Source organism: Thamnophis sirtalis, unplaced genomic scaffold (genome assembly GCF_051295495.1).
Source record: "Thamnophis sirtalis isolate CommonGarterSnake01/CBP01778 unplaced genomic scaffold, rThaSir2_p1.2 scaffold_3, whole genome shotgun sequence".
Lineage (NCBI taxonomy): Eukaryota > Metazoa > Chordata > Lepidosauria > Squamata > Natricidae > Thamnophis > Thamnophis sirtalis.
Window position 1 is genome coordinate 23,836,436 of NW_028261383.1, and position 27,113 is coordinate 23,863,548.

At 42.6% G+C, this 27,113-nt stretch overlaps 1 protein-coding gene across 1 annotated transcript; it reads right to left on the bottom strand.

Moving 5' to 3' along the window:
- Window positions 1-223: 223 nt before the first annotated feature.
- LOC148047619 (uncharacterized) lies at window positions 224-26,454 on the bottom strand. Its single transcript, XM_087708095.1, is given in 3 exon segments — window positions 224-4,181; window positions 22,882-24,536; window positions 26,447-26,454. Coding segments are annotated over 3 exon segments (4,383 nt in total). The 3' UTR covers window positions 224-1,461.
- Between the last annotated feature and the right edge of the window lie 659 nt (window positions 26,455-27,113).

The window sequence follows — 27,113 nt, forward strand, 5'->3', positions numbered from 1 at the left end:
CTTCTTGTTCTCTAATTTCAAATGTCAATTTACTCATTTCAGCACTTTCCATTATTTTTGGAATAACTTCCTCCTGCATTGGTATTTTCTCATTTTTCCATTTTTTTGCAAATACAATTCTAGCTGCTGTTAAAACATTTAAAATCAAATATTTCAAATCTGTATTATATGTTTCTGGTATAATTCCCAATAAAAAAATCTCTCGTTTAATCTCTTCTCTCTGTGTTTTTGTGTCATTTTCTCCAACCAGGTGTGGATTTTAGTCCAGGGATCTTTTAGTTTCTATGCAAGTCCACCACATATGGTAATATGAGCCTGGTGTCTGATGACATTTCCAACACTTTTCCGCCTTGTTCTTGAACATTCTTGCTATTCTCGTTGTGGGTAGGTGCCACCTGTAAAACATCTTATACAAGTTTTCCTTATATGCTGTTGACATTGTTATTTTATAATTTTGAGACCATAATTTCTGCCATTTCTCTAATTCAATCCCATGGCCAATTTCCCCCCCCCCCAAGATATCATGGTTTCTTTGACTTGTTCTTCCTTCTTAACCTCTAATAAATCTCCATATAATTTTTTAGTTACTTTTTCATCAGGACCTGTCAGAATTTTATCTAGTTCAGTCATCTTATCATAGAAACCTTCCGTTTTACGATCTTTATCATATCTAGATTGTATTTGCACATATGAAAACCAATTCATTCCTATTCCTTCCTGTTTCAACTCTTGCATATATTTAAGTTCACCCTCTGCATTCAATATTTCTGTTTGTTCCTTTTTATATATTATTAGATATGAAAAAGTTTCAATAGTTGATAGCCAGATTGGAATTTTTAGGTAATATGCCTTTTGATCTTCTCCCAATTTAGTAACAAACCCTCCTGAATATGTCTTCTAAAATAATACTGTGTTTTAGTTCCCTTATACCATAAAAAGGATGCCATCCCAACAGGATAATTCATCTGCATATTTGAAGGATACGGTTTCTTTAAAAATTAAGGAGCCCTGGGAGAGAAGTGAAAGAACAGGAAACGTTCTTTGCATTACTGTGTTCTTAACGTTTACAGAAGTGCTGACACTTCATTTTTCTTTCTCAAAAGCTATCCATGATTCTTATGCAATGCAGTTTTAGAAATGAAACATTATCTATTACACAATTTTCTGCCCACATCTCCCCACCAAGAGAGGAGAGTCACAAAGGTATCAGTCCCTTAGTCGTGCTCTCAACCACCAGCTGTCAAAGTCTAACAAGGAGGCCCCTAAAAACAAAGAAGATCAAAGGAGTAGTTGCGAATGAACCAGGAGGTCCTGTGCAAAACACCACAATCCCTTTTCTCCTATTCTCCATGAAGGTCACTTGCAAGGCACAACAGCCTTTACAGCTGAAATTTTACACTGGTTTTGTCACTGTGCGATAAGACTGGAATGTTGCCTGAACCACCATCCACACTTGGGGCACTAAAATGTTTCTCCCCTGTGTATTAGCATATGATTTAGAAGGTTACATCTAGTGCTAAAATCTTTCCCACAGTCTGGACACTTGTACGGTTTCTCTCCTATGTGAGTCCTCTGGTGTATCACCAGGCTGGAATTGGTACTGAAACGTTTATCTCAATCGGGACATTCAAATGGTTTCTCTCCTGTGTGAGTCTTCTGGTGTATCACAAGGTTGGAATTATCACAGAAACATTTCCCACACTCTGGACATTCAAATAATTTATTTCTGATGTAAGTTCTCTGGTGTGTCACAAGGTTGGAATTCTGACTGAAACCTTTACCACAATCAGGGCATTTAAAGGGTTTCTCTCCTGTGTGAGTCCTCTGGTGTTGAACCAGGTTGAAGTTCTTGCTGAAACTTTTACCACAGTCTGGACATTTAAAAGCTTTCTCTCCTGTGTGAGTTCTCTGGTGGCCAATAAGGCCGGCATTCTGACTGAAACTTTTCCCACAGTCAGGACATTTAAAGGGTTTCTCTCCTGTGTGAGTCCTCTGGTGTATCACCAGACTGGAATTGTGACTAAAACTTTTACCACAATCAGGACACTCAAAGGGTTTCTCTCCTGTGTGAGTCCTCTGGTGTATCACCAGGTGGGAATTCTGACTGAAATTTTTATGACAATAGGGGCATTCAAAAGGTTTCTGTCCAGTGTGAGTCTTCTGGTGTGTCACCAAGCTGGAATTGTGACTGAAACTTTTCCCACAGTCAGGACATTTAAAGGGTTTCTCTCCTGTGTGAGTCCTCTGGTGTTGAACCAGGTTGAAGTTCTTGCTGAAACTTTTACCACAATCAGAACATTTAAAAGCTTTCTCTCCTGTGTGAATCCTCTGATGGCCAATAAGGCTGGAATTCTGACTGAAACCTTTCCCACAGTCAGGACATTTAAAGGGTTTCTCACCTGTGTGAGTTCTCTGGTGTATCACGAGGCTGGAATTGTGACTAAAACTTTTACCACAATCAGGACACTCAAAGGGTTTCTCTCCTGTGTGTGTCCTTTGGTGTATCATCAGGCTAGAATTGTGACTGAATTTTTTATGACAATAGGGGCATTCAAAAGGTTTCTGTTCAATGTGGGTCTTCTGGTGTGTCACCAAGCTGGAATTGTGGCTGAAACTTTTCCCACAGTCAGGACATTTAAAGGGTTTCTCTCCTGTATCAGTCCTCTGGTGGCTAATGAGGTGGGAATGCTTACTGAAATTTTCTCTACAATCAGGACCCTGAAAGTGTTTCTCTCCTGTATGAATCCTCTTGTGGCTGATAAGGTAGGAACTCTTACTGAAACCTTTCCCACAATCAGGACACTGAAAGGGTTTCTCTCCTGTATGAATCCTCTTGTGGCTGATGAGGTAGGAACTCTTACTGAAACGTTTCCCACAAACAGGACACTGAAAGGGTTTCTCTCCTGTGTGAATCTTCTGGTGTATCACCAGGCCGGAATTCTGCCTAAAATGTTCCCCACAAACAAGACATTCAAAGGGTTTCTCTCCTGTGTGAGTCCTCTGGTGGACAATAAGGCTGGAATTCTGACTGAAACCTTTCCCACAGTCAGGACATTTAAAGGGTTTCTCTCCTGTATGAATTCTCTTGTGGCTGATGAGGTAGGAACTCTTACTGAAACGTTTCCCACAAACAGGACATTCAAATGGTTTCTCTCCTGTGTGAGTTCTCTGGTGTATCACCATGCTGGACCTAGCACTGAAACTTTTCTCACAATGAGGACATTTAAAGGGTTTCTCTCCTGTGTGAGTCCTCTGGTGTATCACCAGGCTGGAATTATGACTAAAACTTTTACCACAATCAGGACACTCAAAGGGTTTCTCTCCCGTGTGACTCCTCTGGTGTATCATCAGGCTAGAACAGTGACTGAATTTTTTATGACAGTAGGGGCATTCAAAGGGTTTCTCTCTTGTGTCAGTCCTCTGGTGGCTAATGAGGTGGGAATGCTTACTATTTTTTTCCCCACAATCAGGATATTGAAAGGGTTTCTCTCCTGTATGAATCCTCTGGTGGCTAATGAGGTGGGAACGCTTACTGTATTTTTTCCCACAATCAGGACACTGAAAAGGTTTCTCTCCTGTATGAATCCTCGTGTGGCTGATGAGGTAGGAACTCTTAATGAAACGTTTCCCACAAACAGGACATTCAAACGGTTTCTCTCCTGTGTGAGTTCTCTGGTGTATCACCAGGCTGGACCTAGCACTGAAACTTTTCTCACAATCAGGACATTCAAAGGGTTTCTCTCCTGTGTGAGTCCTCTGGTGTCTCACCAGGCTGGAATTCTCACAAAAACGTTTCCCACAAACAAGACATTCAATGGGTTTCTCTCCTGTGTGAGTCCTCTGGTGTTTCCCCAGGCTGGAATTGCTACTGAAACTTTTCTCACAATCAGGACATTCAAAGGGTTTCTCTCCTGTGTGAGTCCTTTGGTGTGTCACCAGACTGGAATTGCTACTGAAACCTTTACCACAATCAGGACATTCAAAGGGTTTCTCTCCTGTGTGTGTTCTCTGGTGTTTCACCAGGCTGGACCTAGCACTGAAACTTTTCTCACAATCAGGACATTCAAAGGGTTTCTCTCCTGTGTGAATTGTCTGGTGTATCGCAAGGCTGGAATTCTGACTAAAGCTTTTCCCACAAACAGGACATTCAAAGGGTTTCTCTCCTGTGTGAGTCCTCTGGTGTGTCACCAGGCTGGAATTCTTACTGAAACTTTTCTTACAATCAGGACATTCAAATCGTTTCCCTTCTGTGTGAGTTCCTTGGTGTGCAACAAGGGGAGAATTCTGATTGAAACGATTCCCACACGCAAGACATTTAGAGAGTTTCTCGCCAGTGGGAATGCTCTGGTATGTCACAAGGGTGGAATTGTTACTGAAGCTTTTCCCACAATCAGGACATTCAAACGGTTCCTCCTTGGTGTGAGTCCACATTGCCATGCTCGTTAAAACAAATACCGCATTGGGAGCACCTGTAGGGCTTCTCTCCTGTGTGAGTCCTTCCATGATGCACAATGGAGTTGTTCTGACCAATGTTTGGCCACTTTCAGAGTATTTGTATGATTTCTCTTAAGGCTGGATCCTCTCATGCATAATCTGCTGTGATTTCAGTTGTATCTTTTCCACAACAGGCACATCTATGGAGCTTTTCCACAACTAATATTCTTAGGAGGTCAAAAATATAGATGGTCCCTATTTGGTGGTATTTTGTTTCAAGCCTTTTTCCTCCTCCCAGAGCAAGGACTGACACACTGTCTGCTCTACGTGATTTTCCAATTGACCTTTTCCTCCCCAGTAACTTCCAGATATTTCCCTCTTTTGCTGGATGGAAAAATAATCTCCTTTGACTTTTCATGTAAGGTATGCTTGAATTCCACACTCTACTTTTCCCAGCTTGAAATCTCTTCTTGATTTTCTCTTGTTTCTCTCTCACCTGCTGAGGAAGGTGAAGGAAATGAAAAATATTTGGATTTCTGGACTGACTTGGTTTGATATTCAATGTTGCTTGTTATTCTCAGTTGTCCAGAGTGCTCGTATTTCCCTCTTCTTTGTCTATAAGATTCAGATAAAAGGGTATCTTTAATTATGCATAAAATGGTTGCAGAAGATGAGGGGAAAACATTTACATTACAATGAAAAAGCAAACATGCCACAATGCTTCAATAAGCTTTTACATTAATCATGATTCATTGATGAGACATGGAAGACTACCCAGATCCAAGTTTGAATATCCACTCAATGATAAAATTCACTTGTTGACTGGGTCAATCACAAATTCCTAGCCGAGGAAAGGGATGTTTTCAAATACAGTCAAGTGAAAAAGAAAGTACACCTTCCTTGATATTTTTGGTTTTACTTATCAGGACATAAAAATATCATCCCAACAGAAAACAATAATAGAATTTGAAAGGAACTTAGAAATCTTCTAATCCAGCCCCTGCTCAATCAGGAGACCCTAAACAAGGGGTCAGCAACCCCCGGGAGTCGCATGTGGCTCTTTCATCTCTCTGTTGCAGCTCCCTGTTGCTAGTCGGCACCACAATTTTGAGAGAAGCTTCAGGTTTGGACGGGGAAGAGCAGGCTGCACCAGGAGGAGACTATAGCAAGAGGTGGGTTTTCCGGTGATCTCCACAATTGATAGTACTTTCAATTAGGATAGGTACTGTGTTTCTCGGAAAATTAGACTGGGTCTTTTTTTTTTTTTTTTGACCGCTGAAATAAACGGCTTATTTTCAGGGAAACAGGGTAGAGAAAAAAGGATGCTGTGCTAGGAGGAGCTATGCTGTTTCATTAGTGTAGTAATTGGGAGGAGGAATAGTAAGGAGTAGAATTGTAGAATGTGTTGTTGTCATTCCTTTCTAGAAATCAAGGTCATCTTTTGTCTCCGCACCTCTGCATCTGACCGGAACTAGATAGGTGGAAATGCCAGTGTGGCCAAAGAAGATTGGACCATGTGATGGATTTGTGGGTGTGGGGATAAGATTATGACCTTTCAACTGAGTGGAATCCCAGGAAGCTTTTAGATTTGGGATTCCAGAGTTTGTTGCCAACATGTCTGTCTTATTAAATTAGAACTTTAAGGATAGCTCTGCCTTGGACTCTGATTTACTTCTGCCTGATATTTGGAATGCTGACACTTCCTTTTTCCTATTTTTCTTTAATGCTTTATTGTACTTTTTCTCTTTTGAATTTTTTTCATTTTTTATGACTGAAAGGAAGCGAGTGAAAGTGGGAAAATAAGCAACACTGCCATCTAGAGGTTTTGAAACATTGTTTTTAAGCTGTTCCTTTCAAGGGCACCATGCCTAGCCAAGGAATGATAGTGGAATGAGCATAGAGATTTGTTTATACAGGTGCTCCTCTGTGATACTATCAGTGTGTGGAACTTTGCTTCAAAAGAATAACTAGAAATTCAAAGGAAAATCCTAGAGCAGTGTTTCTCAATCTTGGCCACTTGAAGATGTCTGGACTTCAATTCCCAGAATTCCCCAGCCAGCGAATATTTTTTTTCTTTTTATATTTTTATATTTCTATTTTTGCTCACTTTTGTGATTGTTATTTTTTAAAAAATCTTTTTTCTCCCACCTCCCTTTTTCTTTTTTCCCTATTTTTTATTTTTTGAATAAAAAACAAACAAAATCATCCTCCATTAAAAATTGTAAAAAGTGTGTCAATTGGTTACAAAGAGTTTGAAAATATATATATATATATATATGTGTGTGTGTGTGTGTGTGTGTGTGTGTGTTTTCTGAGGTTTTCGCGGGTGTTAGTATGTAGGTCTCTAGTTGTTCGGGTTTTCTCCCGCGTAGAATTGGAGATGTCTTGCCGACGTTTCGACGAAGTCTCATTCGTCATCTTCAGGCGGCTTCAGACTACTTCAGGTTTGGTGTTTCCACTCCTGGAAACACCAAACCTGAAGTAGTCTGAAGCCGCCTGAAGATGACGAATGAGACTTCGTCGAAACGTCGCCAAGACAGCTCCAATTCTACGCAGGAGAAAACCCGAACAACTAGAGACCTACATATATATATATATATATATATATATATATATGTATGTATGTATGTATGTATGTATGTATGTATGTATGTATGTATGTATATATATATATATATGTATATATTTCTCTCTCTCTATCTCTTTATCTACCTACCTACCTACCTACTCTCTCTCTCCCTACCTATTGTATCTCTCTCTCTATTTTTCTCTCTATCCCTCTACCTACCAACCTACCTACTCTCTCCCTCTCTACCTACTGTATTTCTCTCTGTGTGTTTTTCTCTCTCTATCCCTCTACCTACCAACCTACCTATTCTCTCTCTCACCCTACCTATCTACTGTATTTCTCTCTCTCTATTTCTCTTTCCCTACCTATTGTATTTCTCTCTCTCTCTATTTCTCTCTCTCTCTATCCCTCTACCTACCTACCTATCTACACACTCTCTCTCCCTACCTACCTACCGTATTTCTCTCTCTCTCTCCCTACCTATCTATTGTATTTCTCTCTCTTTCTTTTTCTCTCTATCCCTCTACCTACCTACCTACCTAACTAACTAACTACTCTCTCTCTCCTACCTATCTACTATCTCCCTACTCTCTCTTTCTCTCCCTCTCTATCCCTCTATCTACCTACCTACTTTAAAAAAAATTGCTTCTTCAAAACCTGGGTGCATCTTATACTCCAAAAATACAGTATATACAATAAACAAACAGCAAAGATAATGATAAATGGAGAACTGACAGATTCTATTGAAATAAGGAAAAGGACAAGACAAGGCTGCCCTCTATCCCCCTTGTTATTTGTTTTAACATTAGAAGTTTTAAATAGAAACATCAGAGAGAAAAAAGAAATTAAAGGAATGAAAATTAAAAAGGAAGAATACAAATTGCAAGCATTTGCAGATGAGTTGGTCTTCATCTTAGAGTACCCACTAGAAACTGCACCTAAATTGATAGAAAAAAGTAGAGGAATATGGAAAAGTATTGGATCTGGGTACTTGAGAGACCGCCTACTGCCAATTACCTCCACTAGACCAATAAGATCCCACAGACTAGGCCTCCTCCGAATTCCATCAGCCGGCCAGTGTCGACTGGCGACTACCCGGAGGAGGGCCTTCTCTGTGGCTGCTCCGACCCTCTGGAACGAACTCCCCGTGGAGATTCGTACCCTCACCACCCTCCAGGCCTTCCGCATAGCCCTTAAAACCTGGCTGTTCCGACAGGCCTGGGGCTAGAGACTTGCAGCCCCACTTCGAATGGTATGATTGTTGTGCTTTTTAATTGTGTATGGTTTTTATGTCTTGTAACTTGTCTGTTTTTCCCCTCCCTTGAGTTGTGAGCCGCCCTGAGTCCCTTTCAGGGAAAAGGGCAGCATACAAATAAAGCAAAATGAAAAAAATGAAATGAAAGTAGCAAGTTTGAAAATAAACAAAGATAAAGCAAAGATCTTGACATAGAATATATCATCAAGACAAAAGGAAGAATTGGCGGAAGCTTTGAAGATGCAAATCACGAATAAGGTCAAGTATTTGGGGATATACTTGACAGCAAAATGCAGTACACTTAAAGAGAACAATTATCATAAACTTAAACAGCAGATTGCGACAGACTTGACAAAATGGGAATCAGATTAGGGAAAGATTATTTTGACAACTTAAATAAAATAGTGTTGAAGTATATTTGGCAGGGGGAAAAAGCAAGAATAAAATTAAAATTGTCACAAGATGCTAGAGTAAGAGGAGGATTTGGTCTGCCTAACTGGGAAATATACTATCAGGCAACAAGCCTGATGTGAGTTAAGGAGTGGATAACATTAAGAAATTCTAGATTACTGACTGTAGAAGGATATGATTTATTGTTGGGATGGTACATTTTCTTATGGTACAAGGGAACTAAAACGCAGGGGTATTTCAGAAGACATTATATATGGGAGGCTTTGCTATTAAATTGGGAGATTAAAAGGCAACATTATTTTAAAAACCCAGTCTGGTTATCAACTATTGAAGCTTTTTCATATCCAATAATATATAAGAAAGAACAAACATTTAGATATGGCAAAATATTAAATACAGAGGGTGAACTTAAATCTATGCAAGAATTGGAACAGGAAGGAATAAAGATGAATTGGTTTTCATATGTGCAAATACAAACTAGATACAATAAAGATCTTAAAACAGAAGGTTTCCATGATAAAATGACTAAGCTAGATAAACTTTTGACTGGTATTGATGAAAAGGTGATCAAAAAACTATATAGATACTTACTAGAGGTTAAACTAAAAGAAGAACAAGTTAAAGAATCTATGATATCTTGGGATTGAATTAGAGATGTGGCAGAAATTTTGGTCTCAAAATTATAAAATGACAATGTCAACAACATATAAAGAAAATTTGTATAAGATGTTTTACAGGTGGCATCTATCTCCGACAAGAATAGCAAGAATGTTCAAGAACAAATCTGAAAAGTGTTGGAAATGTCATCAGACACCAGGTTCATATTACCATATGTGGTGGAAGCTAAAAGATATTGGACTAAAATCCACATGGTTGGAATAAATGATACAAAAACATGTAGACTTTAAGCCAGAGATCTTTTTATTGGGAATTATACCGGAAACATACAATAGAGAATTGAAATATTTGATTGTAAATATTTGATTCTAGCAGCTAGAATTGTATTTGCAAAAAAATGGGAAAATGAGAAAATACCAACACAGGGGGAAGTTATTCACAAAATAATGGAATGTGCTGAAATGAGTAAATTGACATTTGAAATTAGAGAAGAAGATGATGAACAATTTTATAAGGTATGGGATTTATTCTATCAGGGGTTAGATAAAAAATATGGAAATGAAAAATGTTGGAGAATCTTTTCAATATAATATTTATATATATATATATATATATATATATATATATATATATATATATATATATATATATATATATATATATATATATATATATATATATATATATATAAATAATTATATAATCAATATAATAGAATGATACAGATGATAATACAAAGGTACATTTACCAAATAGATTAAGAATAATGCAATGAAATGTTATTATATATATGAATCCAATACCTAGAATATCTTGTTCAAAATGAAAGAATAATAATTGTAGCTAAACAAATGTACAATGATAATAATGTATTTATATGTATTTATATATATTTGATAGATAATTTGCGATTTTATATATAATTGAAAATGGAGCTACGGAAAGGATGCACAAAAGCCATGTAACCAAACGACATGCTATATGTAATTGAAGAAGGTTTTATGTTTTATGTCTCGTCTTTGTCCAAAAATAAAAGCTTCCCCCCCCCCCCCAAAAAAAAAGACTGAAAAAGTATGGTTTCCTTGGAAGAGTTGCCAGGAGAAAGAAAGCCTCTTCTCTCTGAAAAGGTCATAGAAGCACAGCTGAGGTTTGCAAAGTTTGCAAAGTTGCATCTGAACAAACCACAGGACTTCTGCAATACTATCCTTTGCACAGACCAGACCAAAGCGGAGATGTTCGAACATAATGCAAAGTGACACGTTTGATGAAAACCTAACACAGCATATCAGCACAAGCATCTCATACAAACTGCCAAGCAGAGTGATGGAGGGGTTATGATTTGGGCTTGTTTTGCAGCCACAATAACCAGACATCTCGCACTCTTTGAGTCGACCATGAACTCCTCTGTATACTAAAGTATTTTAGAATCAAAAGTGAGGCCATCTGTCCAATAGCTAAAGCTTGGCTGACATAGGATTATGGAACAGGACAATGGTCGCACAACAGATCAGCAAATCTACAACAGAATGGCTGGAAAAGAAAAGAATCCAGGTGTTGCAATGGCAGTCAAACTCCAGACCTCAACTGAATTGGCAGGACCTCAAGAGAGTTGTGCATAACACCCACACTCACACAGGCACAAAGACAAACCTCAATGAACTGAAACAATGTTGTAAAAAAGAGTGGGTCAAGATTCCTCCACAACACTGTAAGAGACTGATAAAGTGACACAGAAAAGAATTGCTTCTAGTTGTTGCTACTAATGGTGGTTCTACAAATTATTGAATCATACCGCAACTCCATCTGGGCTTTCTTTTTATAAAATAAATGATGACCTGATGTAATACGTCATGTGTTGTTGCCCATCTGTGTTTGTATTTTACCTACATTTAAGAACTTCTAAGGACCAATTGATTTTTATGATGTCCTGATATGTAAAACCATACAAGTCAAGGAGAGTGTACTTCCTTTTTCACATTACTGTAGAGTGGGGCAAAAAAGTATTTAGTCAGCCACCAATTGTGCAAGTTCTCCCACTTAAAAAGACGAGAGAGGCCTGTAATTGATATCATAGGTAGACCTCAACTATGAGAGACAAAATGAGAAAACAAATCCAGACAGTCACATTGCGTGATTTGAAAAGAATTTATTTGCAAATTATGGTGGAAAATAAGTATTTGGTCACCTACAAACAAGCAAGATTTCTTGCCCTCACAGACCTGTAACTTCTTCTTTAAGAGGCTCCTCAGTCCTCCACTCATTACCTGTATTAATGGCACCTGTTTGAACTTGTTAGCAGTATAAAAGACACCTGTCCACAACCTCAAACAGTCACACTCCAAACTCCACTATGGTGAAGACCGAAGAGCTGTCGAAGGACGCCAGAGACAAAATTGTAGACCTGCACCAGACTGGGAAGACTGAATCTGCAATAGGCAAGCAGCTTGGTGTGAAGAAATCAACTGTGGGAGCAATAATTAGAAAATGGAAGACATACAAGAACAATGATAATCTCTCTCGATCTGGGGCTCCATGCAAGATCTCACGCCGTGGGGTCAAAATGATCACAAGAACGGTGAGCAAAATTCCCAGAACCACACGGGGGAACCTAGTGAATGACCTGCAGAGAGCTGGAACCAACGTAACAAAGGCTATCATCAGTAACACACTACGCCACTAGGGACTCAGATCCTGCAGTGCCAGACGTATCCCCCTGCTTAAGCCAGTACATGTCCCGGGCCATTTGAAGTTCGCTAGAGAGCATTTGGATGATTCAGAAGAGGATTGGGAGAATGTCATATGGTCAGATGAAACCAAAGTAGAACTGTTTGATAGAAACACAACTCGCCGTGTTTGGAGGAGAGAAAATGCTGAGTTGCAGCCAAAGAACACCATACCTACTGTGAAGCATGGGGGTGGCAACATCATGCTTTGGGGCTGTTTCTCTGCAGAGGGACCAGGACGACTGATCCGTGTACAGGAAAGAATGAATGGGGCCATGTATCGTGAGATTTTGAGTGCAAACCTCCTTCCATCAGCAAGGGCATTGAAGATGAAGCGTGGCTGGGTCTTTCAGCAGGACAATGATCCCAAACACACCACCCGGGCAACGAAGGAGTGGCTTCGTAAGAAGCATTTCAAGGTCTTGGAGTGGCCTAGCCAGTCTCCAGATCTCAACCCCATAGAAAACCTTTGGAGGGAGTTGAAAGTCCATGTTGCCCAGCGACAGCCCCAAAACATCACTGCTCTAGAGGAGATCTGCATGGAGGAATGGGCCAACATACCAGCAACAGTGTGTGCCAACCTTGTGAAGACTTACAGACAACATTTGACCTCTGTCATTGCCAACAAAGGATATATAACGAAGTATTGAGATGAACTTTTGATATTGACCCAATACTTATTTTCTACCATAATTTGCAAATAAATTCTTTCCAAATCAGACAATGTGATTGTCTGGATTTGTTTTCTCATTTTGTCTCTCATAGTTGAGGTCTACCTATGATATCAATTACAGGCCTCTCTCATCTTTTTAAGTGGGAGAACATGCACAATTGGTGGCTGACTAAATACTTTTTTGCCCCACTGCATATCTGGAAGTCCTGGGGATAGATCATACGTTTGGAAATATGTACATTCAGAGAGAAATAAAAATACACACCTACAATATGGAGATAATCCATGTCTTTCAAGCCTGAAAAAATAATTAAAATTGTTACAGTCAAACCTTCTGCACAAATGTTAATCGGGAACCTGATGAATTTGATGATTGCTCATGTTTTGAGATGGCAAGGCTGAAATTCAGGCCTCAACAGGCTTCTGGGGCCATGGAAACGTTCACAGGAAACCACTAGCCTGTGGGTTAGGCATGTGACCAAAACCACAGAAGGCATGCTTGACTATTTCTATAATTTGTATAATTTCTATATTTCTATACCTTATCTGTCGTGTGCCAGCTGCCTCTTATGTAATGAAGCAAAAGCAAAGAAATGTATAAAGATCTGCCTTGCACTCTGCTCTGGGTTCCCCATCAGATGAATAAAAGCAGTGGCTTCTCAATACACAAGCTTGGACTCTCTCTTTTGTTTTACTGAGCCACAACTATCAATCTACATGACACTAACTTTACAGATGTGGGGGCTCTAATGGATGAAATGATGCCTAAAGCTTCTGCAAGATTTGAAGCAACAGTTATGCCCAAGGAAGCCATGAGCTCAAAGTAAGGGCAGAAAATACTTTCCACAGCCCCTTTGATGACATAGCAATAGCAATAGCAATAGCAACAACATCCCAATTCAAGTAGTGCTCACTTACTGACTGCAGTTGGGACTGGCATCTGTGTCACCAAGTGGCTCTGTCATGAAGCCTAATGTGGCGTGACTGTGCCAACTTACATCTATTCCTTTAATGTGTTTTAATGTCCATGCATTTTTATGTCTCTAAGCCACCCACAGTTAAGTCATGGTAAGGTTGTTGGCCAATAAAGTTTATAAATAAATAGAACTGAATAATCAAAACGTTCATTTTTAAAAAACATTGCTGGATTAAGCACAGTTGAACCTGGTAAATACATCGGAAAACAAATGGAAGTAAAACAACCCAGAAACAGCCAGAGGAACATCAGTCCAATCTTGTTGCCCAGAAAACATCAGTTCCATAACAGAATAACTGAGTCAGGGGTCTTCTAGTCCATCCCCTGATTCAGGCAGGAGACTCAATTCCCTCCTGAACAATTGGCTGTCCAATCTCCTCTTAAAACCCTCCAGTGATGGGAGCCCCCACAACCTCTGGAGGGAAGCCATTCCCAAAGAATCCACCTTCACTCGGAAGAGACTTTTTCAATCTTCCCACCAGAAGGAAAATTGCAGCCACCAGTTTCACAGCGTGCAGCACCAGTGGGCTTAAATTTGGGGAGGGAAGGAACCTGCATCTGAGACGCTTCAACCCAGTTGCTTCTCTGCTTCCTGGCCGTGGAGGGAACCGAACAGCCCGACTTGCTCCCGGACTCTCCTCCCACCTGCCCTCCACTCACCTTCCAGCTGCTGCTGCTTCGACCCTGGGAAGAGCAGAAAAGCCGCTCTGCACACCACTCTCCTCCCATGAGTGATCTGAAAGAGGAAGTTCCTTTACTTTTCTCCTCCCCCCCTCCCATCCTTTCTAGCAATGCATTACTAAATGGTTTAAAACTCCCCTTTTAAGCGCCAGCACAGATGGCACTATTGTATTGATGGCTTTCTTGGCAGAGATGTTGCCTGACCGCCATCTAGCGACAGGAGGTGGAAAAACACGCCTGTCCAGTCTCAACCAAGACATTTGGAAAATATTTTCACTGATTATATAGCAGCAGGTCGTTTTCGATTCCTACCAACCAAGCTTTGCAAATGCGCCAAGTGAAATAGCGAAATTTGATGCTACATAGCTGCCTTTGAGTCAGTCTTGATGCCTGGCCTTCCAGTTTCCTTGGCAAGGGTTTTTGGAAGGGGTTTTCCCGCCTTTCCTGCTTCCTAAGCTTGAGAGGACTAGCCAAAATTGCACAGATGGTTTTGCCCTTCAGGTGGGACTGGATCTGAGCGTTTCTCTGTCTCTAACCTTTCCTGCTGCTCCAATATCATCTTAAAGGATGCAGCTTTCAAGATCAATCAATTAATCCGAACAGATCTGGAAGGGACCTTGGAGGTCTTTCTTGATGTTGCAGAAAATTAAGGGACTTACAATTCGGGATCAGGAGAAGTAGCTTTATTTGATACCAAGGTTCAGAGCAAGATAGGCAAGACAGCCATTTGAATATCTGAAGAAATTCCTTATGGAGACACACGTTCTTATAGTTCCTCAAAAACAGTAAAACACGGAAATATGCTAGGTCGGCGCTAATTGGTCACATAATTTAGGCTGCTTGTTACTATGCTAGGAAAGCAGATAATATCTTGTTTCCCTTCTGTGTCACAGTCGACTTGCAAAGAAGCTGTTCTCAGTTTCCGGCACAGAACTTTTGGTTGACTGAACTAGTTACAGCAGGTGCTATTTTTACAGCTTGACATTTAAGCTTCCTGTTTTTCTACAATACTCAGAAAATGTCTTTCACTTTACAATGCAATACAATAGCAGAGTTGGAAGGGACCTTGGAGGTCCTCCAGTCCAACTCCCTGCCTAGGCAGGAAGCCCTATACCGTTCATCTCTCTCTTATGTCCAAATCTCACTTTATGTCATGCCTTATTGACTCCAACCCCTGATCAAGCAAGAGACCCTACGTTGAATGAAAAGAGGAAATTTTACGTAAAGACATGTCAAATTACCATGATCTCAGTAGCTGGTTACCTCGAGTATCTATGAGATAACCTAATTAGCAGAACCAGAAGTAGGTGGAGAGGAAAGGTTATGTACAGACACGTGCAGGAAGCTGCAATGATCTCAGTAGCTGATTACCTCAACATCTATGACCTCAACTGTTTATTAGAACCAGGTAGTACCAGCATATGGGGAGCTTCTACCTTGGCTGGGATGGTCTTCGAGATTGACAAGGGAAATAAGAGAGAATGTACCAATAAGATGCTGCTGCTACCCTGCTTTTGCTTTGCTTGTTAAAACTGTATAAAAGCCAAATAAACTCTGCGTAAGGCAGGCACACATTTTGGACACCACTGCTGTGATGGATTTCTGAGACCTGCACTACGTTGCTTCCAGTGGTGGGTTTCAAAAAATTGTGGAACCTCTTCTGTAGATGTGGCCTGCTTTCCGGTTCCACTGGTGGAACCTCTTCTAACCGGTTCGGTAGATTTGACGAACCGGTTCTACCGAATAGGTGCGAACTGGTAGGAACCCACCTCTGGTTGCTTCTCTCTGTCCTTAGTTTCCATCCATTGTTCCTTGTCTTGCCTCCTGATGCTTTGGAAAATAAGTTGACCCTCTTTTCTTTATGGCAGCCACTCAAATATTGGAATACTGCTATCATGTCTCCCCTTGTTCTTCTTTTCATTAGACTAGGCGTATCCAATTCCTTTAACCGTTTTTCCTGTGTTTTAGCCTCCAGCCCCCTAATCATCTTTCTTGCTCTTCTCTGCACACTTTCCAGAGTCAGATCGATTTTCTTGTCTAAGTGTAAAATTTTATACTGCTTACCTCCCCGCATCGGTTTCACCGAGGACTGCATGTTGAGTACCATTTGGCAGCTAGTTAGGAAGAATGGCAGAACGTCCAAACGCAATTGTCGAATAATATATCTGTTATGTGGATTACCAACAGAACAATTGATCAGACCTGCTACCCTTTGCCGAAGTGGTGTATAACAATGCTGTCCATTGCCGCACGGGATTAATTCCCTTCCAAATTACCAGTGACGTGGAATTTGTCCCCATGCTTGAACTGCCCAGAGAAGCCCCCTCCTCAATGTCTTTGACTGACTGGGTGGAGTCTCTCAAAAATGAGTGGGAGAATATCAAGAAAGCCCTGGTAGATGCAGCGTAAAAACATAAAAAAAACAAGCAGACAAGCACCACTCGCTACAATCCCCCCTTTCCGTGGGCAAGATTTTTCTATTGACCAAATACATACATACGGTTGAGGATGCCTAGGAAGATATTGGGACCTAGTTTTTTAGGTTCCTTCCCAATAATAAAAATAACTAACCCAGCGGCAGTTCAGCTCTGCTTTCCCTGAATTCTAGAGAAAATACACCCAGTTTTCCATTGTAGCTTGCTGAAACCTGTGATTGGGTCTAGTTTGAGACCTCAGACCCAACCACGCCCTCCTCCTATAGTAGTTCAAGGAGAAACACATTACGAAGTGAAAAAAAATACTAGACTCCAGATTATATAGAGGTCGTTTACAATTATGCATTGGAAGGGGTACCCTTTGTCGGAAGCTACATGGGGAAAGAGTTGAAATGGACAGATTAGTTAATCAATTGCATGACAAATTTCCAGATAAACCAAAGGGTCCTCCTAGGGGTGGGGGAGAGGTGGTTAGTTATATAATGTTCACCCCCTGCATTATTCTCTTTACAGAACACACTTGTCTTCTGAAGGGAGGCCGCCTGTCAGACCTGTAACCCTTTTACTTCTTGGATTTCAGTTCTGCCACACGTTCTACTGTGGGAAAATGGGAGGGGGTATTGTACAGAGTATGGGGGATGTGTAGCCATAATAATATTCTTTCTCAGAAAGTCAAGGTCGCTTTATCCCTGCACCTGGATGGACCTGGATGGGCGGAATCTTTCTTTGTGGCAATGAATGATTGGGCCATGTGATAGACTTGTGGGTGTGGGGCAGGGTCTGGAACTTTCAACTGGGTGGGAAAACCTGGAAGCTTTCAGATTCGAGTTTTCCCAGATATGCCAACGTGACATCTCTAATAAAATGAAACTTTGAAGAAACTCAAGCCTCGGAGTTTTCTTTCATTGGGGGTGTTTCTTGGAACCCTGACAGTAACAAGGTCAGCCAATGAATAGGCATAGCAACTAAATCAGCCAATGAGGGCTGTTTAGAAACTGAAACAGTATTTGCTGGCGACAGCTAGGCGCCTGGGCGTTGCTTAGTCCAACTGTTCTGTACTAAAGCTGCAAGTCTCTGCTGAGAAACGAAACTAAACGAGACTGCACTGCTGAATTGAAACTGAAATACAATCTCTCCTCTCTACCACAATGAAGAATCACTCTTGGTATTGTATATATTACTTATGTGTTATATTATATATAAAGAGTAGTTAATGAATCCTGCTGAATCAGTTACCTGTGTGCGTTCTGGATTTGATTTCTGCAATAAACTGACACAGTGAACTAGAGGTGGATCTTTCGCTTCAAAATCAGGAGGCTGTGAATTTGATCCTAGATAGAGGCAGATATTTCTCTCTCTCTGGGCACAATGAGAATATATCTGCTGCGAACTCGGTATTGGCGACAGGAAGAGCTTCTAGCCAGTAAACACTCAGTTCCATTCAGTTGCCCTAACACCACCCCGCAACGATGTCACAATTTTAAATTTTGAACATGTTTAAATTCTAAATCACTTGGAATGAAGACTATGGCCAAGAGACTCTTGGTTAGGGTGACCAGACGTCCTGCATCTGGCGGGACAGGCACACCTTCCCATAATTTTTCCCGCGTCCCGAGCTGTTCTAAAAAAACCCCGCTTTATTTTGGCGCTCGCAGCTCGCTCGCTCCCCCGCCCATCAGCTGCTAGCTCGCTCGCTCATTCCGTTTTATACTAAAAATCTAAGCCAGCCCAGCCTGCCACTCACTGATTGGCCTGGACTCCAGCCAATCAGTGAGCTGGCTGGGATGGAAAACTTTAAGCACGCGCCGTGTGCTTAAAATTTTCCATCCCAGCCAGCTCACTGATTGGCTGGAGTCCGCTTAGCTTAGCAAGCCGCGCGAGGCTCCATTTCATTTCGTTTTCGCCGTTTGCTTGCTGCTTAACTGGTGAGTAACGGTACCGGTGGAATCGGGAGGCTTCACCGCTTCAGGTGGGTGGTGGCGGCCTTTAGCCCTAGGGAGGCCGCGGTCTGGCTTTCCCCCCCGCCCCGCCTCCTCCACTAGCCTTTGTCCCTCCACAGTAGGGCGGCTGGGGGGAGGAGACGGTCCTCCTCTCCTTCTCCCCCTTTGCGGAATTTCCCTGTGTCTCCCAGGTTGCGCCCATCCCCTCTCAAAAGCATTTGGCTCCCTGTGTGCGAGAAAGGCGCCTGCTCGCCAGCCCGCCCACCCTTGGGCTCCGGGGGCAGCACCTTCCGAGTGCCGCCACTGCCGTGCTGGTTCCTTCGCACCCTGCGGAGTTTCCCTGTGTCTCCCAGGTCGTGTCCATCCTGTGTGCGAAAAAGGCGCCCGCTCACCAGCCCGCCCACCCACCCTTGGGCTCCGGAGGCAGCACCTTCCCAGAACCGCTGCTGCCGTGCTGCTTCCTTCACGCCTTGCGGAGTTTCTTTGTGTCTCCCAGGTTGCGCCCGTCCTGTGTGCAAGAAACTCCGCAGGGCGCGAAGGAAGCAGCACAGCAGCAGCAGCGCTGGGAAGGTGCTGCCTCCGGAGCCCAAGGGTGGGTGGGCGGGCTGGCGAGTGGGCGCCTTTCCCTGTGTCTCCCAGGTCGCGCCCGTCCTGTGTGCAAGAAAGCCTTCCGGGGTGGCTTTCCCAGACTCTTTTCTGTGCCCCCGCTGGCGGCCAACAGGAGGGAAAGGCGGGAGAAAGAGCGAAGGCGACGATGGCGCTGCTCTTCTCCGCCCTCCGCGTGGCGTTGGGCCTTTTTTTCGCCGTCAGCGGGGGATCGCCAGAGACGCCCACCGGCAGATGGTGAACGGGGCACCTCCGAGGCGGGAGGGGAAACTAGTCCAGGCCGCCGCTGGGCGAGGCAAGTCGGGGCTGCAACCGTCCGGGCTGCCCGCGCCTCCGTGCCCACCCCAGCCTCCCGTTCACCCCGGATCCAGCCACCTAAGCAGATCCCTTGCTGAGCGGCTCTTGCAGGAGATCCTCTAAGGAAAGGCTTGGCTTGCAAACTGTCTTCAGGAGCTGCGCAGGGCGAGCCCGGTTCTCGCCCTTACTTAAGACGGCGGGCCTGTCCTCGCTTGCGGGGAGCCGCCTTTTTGGGCCTAAATCTTGGTAACCGGCCGGACAGGCGGCAGAGCTTTCCGGGCCAGTTGTGTCGCCCGCTTGCAAAAGAAGTCACGCAGCTTCCTTGGGGAAGCAGCGCTCACCGCCTCCTGCCCGCAAAGGGCTTGTTTGCTCTCTTCGGAGGATGCTCCCTTTTCAGGGCAGGGATTTCTCCCCCCACCTCTCTCACACACACACTCACTCTTCCTCTCTCTCACACACACAAACACACACTCAATCATACTCTCTTTCACACACACAAACATTCCACTCACGCTCAACTTCCTTTCTCTCTCACACACACAAACACACTCAGTCATTCTCTGTCTCACATACACACACCACTCACAATCACTCTCACTCTTCCTTTCTCTCTCTCCTTCACACACACACCCCATTCACACTCTCTTCTTGGGTCTTAAGAGACCTTTGTCCAGTGTATCTCAATTAGGGGTGGGGATGTTTTAAAGCTGGTTACAGTCTGATCATATTTAATGGGTTTTGTTCTCTGTGTGTGTGTGTGTGTGTGTGTGTGTGTGTGTGTGTGTCTCCACCCCTCCTTTCCGGCCATCTAGTTTATTGCAGACTTGCTGCCCTCAGTTTAGGGAATTAGTTGGCAAGAGGGAAGAGTCTGAGCCCACAGGACTGCCTGGGTTTGTACTCAGGTATTTCCAAATCTGGGAGTTTCTCTGGCCTTTGGCCAGCTTTCCATTTGTAGAAGCATTTTGGTGCCTAAGGCTGATGTTTGAATGTTTGTTGCTGGGGGTGGGAGAGAGCCCGTTGCAAGATTTTTTTGGGGGGGGGAACAGAGAACTACCTGAATACAATCTCTATCATTCACTGGAACCAGAGGTTTACTCTTCCAAGCTTCGGGACTTGTGCTGGAGAGCCCATCCTCAGGGAACTTCTCTCTCTGAATGTGTGTATTGAGACAGAGGGCTGTCTGTTTTCTTTTTTCTACTGAATTGGTGAAAATTACTTTGTAAACTTAAAAAAAGAAAAATGGGCTGGAAGGAAGAGAGAACACTTTGAGTTAAGATGAGCCACAAGATTTTAGGGAAACAAGACAGGGAAAGATCAGAAAGACAGAGAAGGTGAAGGTAGATAGGCAGAAGGGAGGAAGAAGGAAGAAATAGGAAGGAGGGAAGGTGAAAGGATGGAAGGAGGAAGGAACAGAAGCGAAGAGGAAGAGAGAAATGGAAAGAGCAGAAAGACAGACAAGGTAGATAGGCAAAAGAAATGAAGCTGAAAGAATGGAAGGAGGAAGGAAGAGAAAAGGAGGAAGGGAGTGAATGAGGAAAGAAGAGAGGATGGAAGGAGAAAGGAAGGAAGAGAGGAAAAGAACAGAAGACGGATAAGGTGAAGGTAGATAAGCAAGAGGAGTGAAGGAAGAAGTGAGGTGTCTCGAGGAGGGGGAAAACATTTAGTGACCAAAGTTACAATGGCATTGAAAAAAGTGACTGATGACCATTTTTCACACTTAGCGACCGTTGCGACCATTTTTCACACTTAGCGACCATTGCAGCATCCTCATGGTCACGTGATCAAAATTTTGTTTGGCAATAGATTCGTATTTATGCTGGTTTCAGTGTCCTGGGGTGACCCTTTGACAAAATATAAAATTTTTAATTAAGCCACCCCCCCCCACCCCACCCCGTCAATGGTGTCCCTCTTTACCAATCTGAAAATCTAGTCACCTTACTCTTGGTTTCTCCACAAAACTAGCCTGGTCCTGGTTGTTGGGTGTCCTTGAAAGGTATCACGTGATTGTGACATGCTAAAAAAAGATTGTAACCTGTTTTTTTTTAATGGTGTTGGTGAAATAAAGAACCTTGGATTTCTTTGGAGTCTTCTAAGCCCAGCAAAATCAGGATAATCCATCTGCATATTTCAAGGATACAGTTTTGAAAAAAATTAAGGAGCCCTGGGAGAGAAGTGAAAGAACAGGAAACGTCTCCCATGTGTTGGGAAGAGGGCATTGCATTACCGTGTTCTTAATATTTACAGAAATGCTGACACTTTATTTTTCTTTCTCAAAAGCTATCCATGATTCTTATGCAATGCAGTTTTAGAAATGAAACATTATCTATTACACAATTTTTTGCCCACATCTCCCCACCAAGAGGGGAGAGTCACAAAGGTATCAGTCCCTTAGTGGTGCTCTCAACCCCCAGCTGTCAAAGTCTAACAAGGAGGCCCCTAAAAACAAAGGAGATCAAAGCAGTAGTTGCAAATAAACCTGGAGGTCCTGTGCACAACACCACAATCCCTTTTCTCCTCAACTCTTCCCCATGAAGGTCACTTACAAGGCACAAAAGCCTTTACATCTGAAATTTTAGACTGGTTTTGTCGCTGCCCCTAACTCCCCCAATATATTTGCTATTCATATAGTATCTTCAATTGCTTGCCACATTCTTGACACAATCTGAACAGACATACTTGGTTGCACTGAATTCCCAGAACTGTTTTGAAAAGATAAACTTTGAACCCCCCTCTACTTCTCTTCTCTCATTCTCCTCCTTATATGAGGAGCCACAATCTGTAACTGTAGTCTGAGTGTTCCTATCCCCAAGAAATGCTGGTTGGAGAATTCTGAGGCTGAAAATATTGAGGCAGGCAAGGAAGAAAAAGGCTGGGACTCTGTACGTGACATTTCTATCATCTATCATGATAAAAATGCAAAGAACACTCCCAAAATGTTTTCACATAATTGCAAAATTTCTGCAAAAATTAATACAGGTAATCCCCATGTTCAAACTAATAACGTTCCAATTTCTTCTTTTCTCCTTCTCATCTAGTATCATTACATATTTGTCTACAAAAAAGGCAAATTCTTCGTAGTCAAATTAAATAGTCAGTTTCTCAGCTGGACGTACAGTGGGACATTAAAATTTAAGCCTTCTCTGTGCTCATCACTTTGGGTCTCAGGTGGATTTTCTTGTGCGCGTTAAGGCTGGAATGTTGCCTGAAGCACCGTCCACATTCAGGGCAGTTAAATGGTTTCTCCCCTGTGTGTATAAGCATATGATTTAGAAGGCTATATCTAGTGCTGAAATCTTTCCCACAGTCTGGACACTCATATGGTTTCTGTCCTGTGTGAGTCCTCTGGTGTCTCACCCAGCTGGAATTGTGACTAAAACTTTTCCAGCAGTCAGGACATTTAAAGGGTTTCTCTCCTGTGTGAGTCCTCTGGTGGCCAATAAGGCTGGAATTATGACTGAAACTTTTACCACAATCAGGACACTCAAAGGGTTTCTCTCCTGTGTGAATCCTCTTGTGGCTGATGAGGTAGGAACTCTTATTGAAACTTTTCCCACAATCAGGACACTCAAAGGGTTTCTCTCCTGTGTGAATCCTCTTGTGGCTGATGAGGTAGGAACTCTTATTGAAACTTTTCCCACAATCAGGACACTCAAACGGTTTCTCTCCTGTATGAATCCTCTTGTGGCTGATGATGTAGGAACTCTTATTGAAACTTTTCCCACAATCAGGACACTCAAACAGTTTCTCTCCTGTATGAATCCTCTTGTGGCTGATGAGGTAGGAACTCTTACTGAAACTTTTTTCACAATCAGGACAATCAAAGGATTTTTCACCTGTGTGAATCCTCTGGTGTCTAACCAGGCTGGAATTGGCACTGAAATGTTTATCACAATCAGGGCATTTAAAGGGATTCTCTCCTGTGTGAGTCCTCTGGTGTTGAACCAGGTTGGAATTCTTGCTGAAACTTTTACCACAATCAGGACATTTAAAAGCTTTCTCTCCTGTGTGAGTCCTCTGGTGTTTCATCAGGTTGGAACTGTGACTGAAACTTTTCCCACAATCAGGACACTCAAATGGTTTCTGTCCTGTGTGAATCCTCTGGTGCTGAACCAAGCTGGAATTGTGACTGAAACTTTTTCCACAATGAGGACACTGAAAAGGTTTCTCTCCTGTATGAATCCTCTTGTGGCCGATGAGGTAGGAACTCTTACTGAAACGTTTCTCACAATCAGGACATTCAAAGGGTTTCTCACCTGTGTGAGTCCTCTGGTGTATCACAAGCTGGGAACTCTGAGAGAAACTTTTTCCACAATCACAGCATTCAAATGGTTTCTCTCCTGTGTGAGTCCTCTGGTGGCCAATAAGGCTGGAATTCTCACTGAAACTTTTCCCACAGTCAGGACATTTAAAGGGTTTCTCTCCTGTGTGAGTCCTCTGGTGTCGAACCAGGTTGGAATTCTGACTGAAACTTTTCCCACAATCAGGACACTCAAAGGGTTTCTCTCCTGTGTGAATCCTCTGATGCTGAACAAAGATGGAATTGTGACTGAAACTTTTCCCACAATCAGGACACTGAAAAGGTTTCTCTCCTGTATGAATCCTCTTGTGGCTGATGAGGTAGGAACTCTTACTGAAACTTTTCTCACAATCAGGACATTCAAAGGGTTTCTCACCTATGTGAATCCTCTGGTGTTGAGCCAGAGTGGAATGCTGATTGAAACTTTTCCCACACTTCTGGACTGACTTGCTTTGATATTCAATGTTGCTTGTTATTCTCAGTTGTCCAGAGTGCTCGTATTTCTTTCTTCTTTGTCTATAAGATTCAGATAAAAGGGTATCTTTAATTGTGCATAAAATGGTTGCAGAAGATGAGGGGAAAACATTTACATTACAATGAAAAAGCAAACATGCCACAATGCTTCAATAAGCTTTTATATTAATCATGATTCATTGATGAGACATTGAAGACTACCCAGATCCAAGTTTGAATATCCATTCAATGATAAAATTCACTTGTTGACTGGGTCAATCACAAATTCGTAGCCGAGCAAAGGGATGTTTTCAAATACAGTCAAATGAAAAAGAAAGTACACCCTCTTTGATATCTTTGGTTTTACTTATCAGGACATAAAAATATCATTGCAACTGAAAATAATAATAGAATTTGAAAGGATCTTAAAAATCTTCTAATCCAGCCCCTGCTCAATCAGGAGACCCTAAACAAGGGGTCAGCAAACGCCTGGGAGTCGCATGTGGCTCTTTCATCTCTCTGCTGTAGCTCCCTGTTGCCAGAAATTGTGGTGCCAAAATTGCACCACAATTTTGAGAGGAGCTTCAGGTTTGGGGGGGGGGGAGCAGACCAGGGCTGGGTTTCAACCGGTTCGCACCGGTCCCTGCGATCCGGTTGGTCGCCGAACCCGGAAGTAAGTAACTTCCGGGAACGGCGAAGCCCCCCCCCGCGCCCACGCGCGCCCGCACACCCGCGCCCGCTCCTTACCCGTTTTTTTAAAAATTTTGCGCTTTCCACGCATGCGCAGAACGCCTGCGCGATCCTCCAGGAGCAGCTGGAGCATCGCGCAGACGCTAATACGCATGCGCGCGCCACGTGCATGCACGAGGACGCCGCGTGCGTGCACGCGCGCGCCGCATGCGTGCGTGAGGACGCCGCCGGCCTCGTTCCAACCGATCCGGTTGGAACGGGGCGAGAAACCCACCCCTGGAGCAGACTGTGCCAGGAGGAGACTATTGCAAGAGGTGGGTTTTCCAGTCAGCTCCACAATTGATAGGACTTTCAGTTAGGACAGGTACCGTGTTTCTCTGAAAATAAGACAGGGTCCTATTTTCTTTTGACCGCTGAAATAAGCGGCTTATTTTCAGGGAAACAGGGTAGAGAAAAAAGGACGCTGTGCTAGGAGGAAACTCTATGGTGGGGAAACTGGACTTCCGGTCGGCTCCAGAATTCCACAGGGGGCTTCCAGTTAGGACCTTTGTGGTTCTTTGAGTATTTAAGGTTGCAGAACCCCAGCCTTAAACTATTTCAGATAAGAGACTGTCTCGTCTCTTCTGAAAAGACTCCAGTGATATAGTAGCACAACTTCTGACCACAAGCCCTTCTGCTGGTTACTTGTTCTCACCATTATGAAATTTCTCACTGCTTCCATAGTATAAAGAGGCAAAGTATGTGTTACCACAATGCCAAAGAGTAAAGACATCAGCAATGATCTTAATAGAAGAAATTGTTGCTGCCCATCAACTTGGGAAGGTTTAAAAGGCCATTTCCAAACAATTTAAAATCCATATTCTACATTGAGGAAGATTATTCACAAGTGGGAAACATTCCAGACAATTACCAATCTTCCCAGGAGTGGACATTCAAGAAAATTCACCCCAAGGCCAGATGATGCAATGCCCAGAGAAATTGGAAAAAAAAAGAGTTATATCTCAGACTCTACAGGCTTCAGATAGCATGTTAAATGTTAAGATTCATGACAGTGCAATTAGAAAAAGACTGAACACGCATGGTTTCTTTGGAAGAGCTGCCAGGAGAAAGAAAGCCTCTTCCCTCTGAAAAGGTCATAGCAGCACAGCTGAGGTTTCCAAAGTTTGCAAAGTTTGCAAAGTTTGCAAAGTTGCATCTGAACAAACCACAAGACTTCTGCAATACTATCCTTTGCACAGACCAGACCAAAGCGGAGATGTTCGAACATAATGCAAAGTGACACGTTTGACGAAAACCTAACACAGCATATCAGCACAAGCATCTCATACAAACTGTCAAGCAGAGTGATGGAGGGGTTATGATTTGGGCTTGTTTTGCAGCCACAATACCCAGACATCTCGCACTCTTTGAGTCGACCATGAATTCCTCTGTATACTAAAGTATTCTAGAATCAAAAGTGAGGCCATCTGTCCAATAGCTAAAGCTTGGCTGACATAGGATTATGGAACAGGACAATGGTCGCACAACAGATCAGCAAATCTACAACAGAATGGCTGGAAAAGAAAAGAATCAAGGTGTTGCAATGGCAGTCAAACTCCAGACCTCAACTGAATTGGCAGGACCTCAAGAGAGTTGTGCATAACACCCCCCACATAGACACACACAAACCTCAATGAACTGAAGCAATGCTGTAAAGAATAGTGGGCCAATATTCCTGCACAACGCTGCAAGGGACTGATAAAGTCACACAGAAAAGAATTACTTCTAGTTGTTGCTGCTAAAGGTGATTCTACATATTATTGAATCAAAGATTTTTCACACATGAATTCTCCATTTTGGCTTTCTTTTTATAAAATAAATGATATAATAAATGATGTAATATGTCATGTGTTGTTGTCCATCTGTGGTTGTATTTACCTACTTTTAAGAACTTCTAAGTCCAAATGATTTCTACTATGTCTTGATATGTAAAACCATAAAAATCAAGGAGAGTGTACTTCCTTTTTCACATTACTGTATATGAGGAAGTCCTGGGGATAGATCATACGTTTGGAA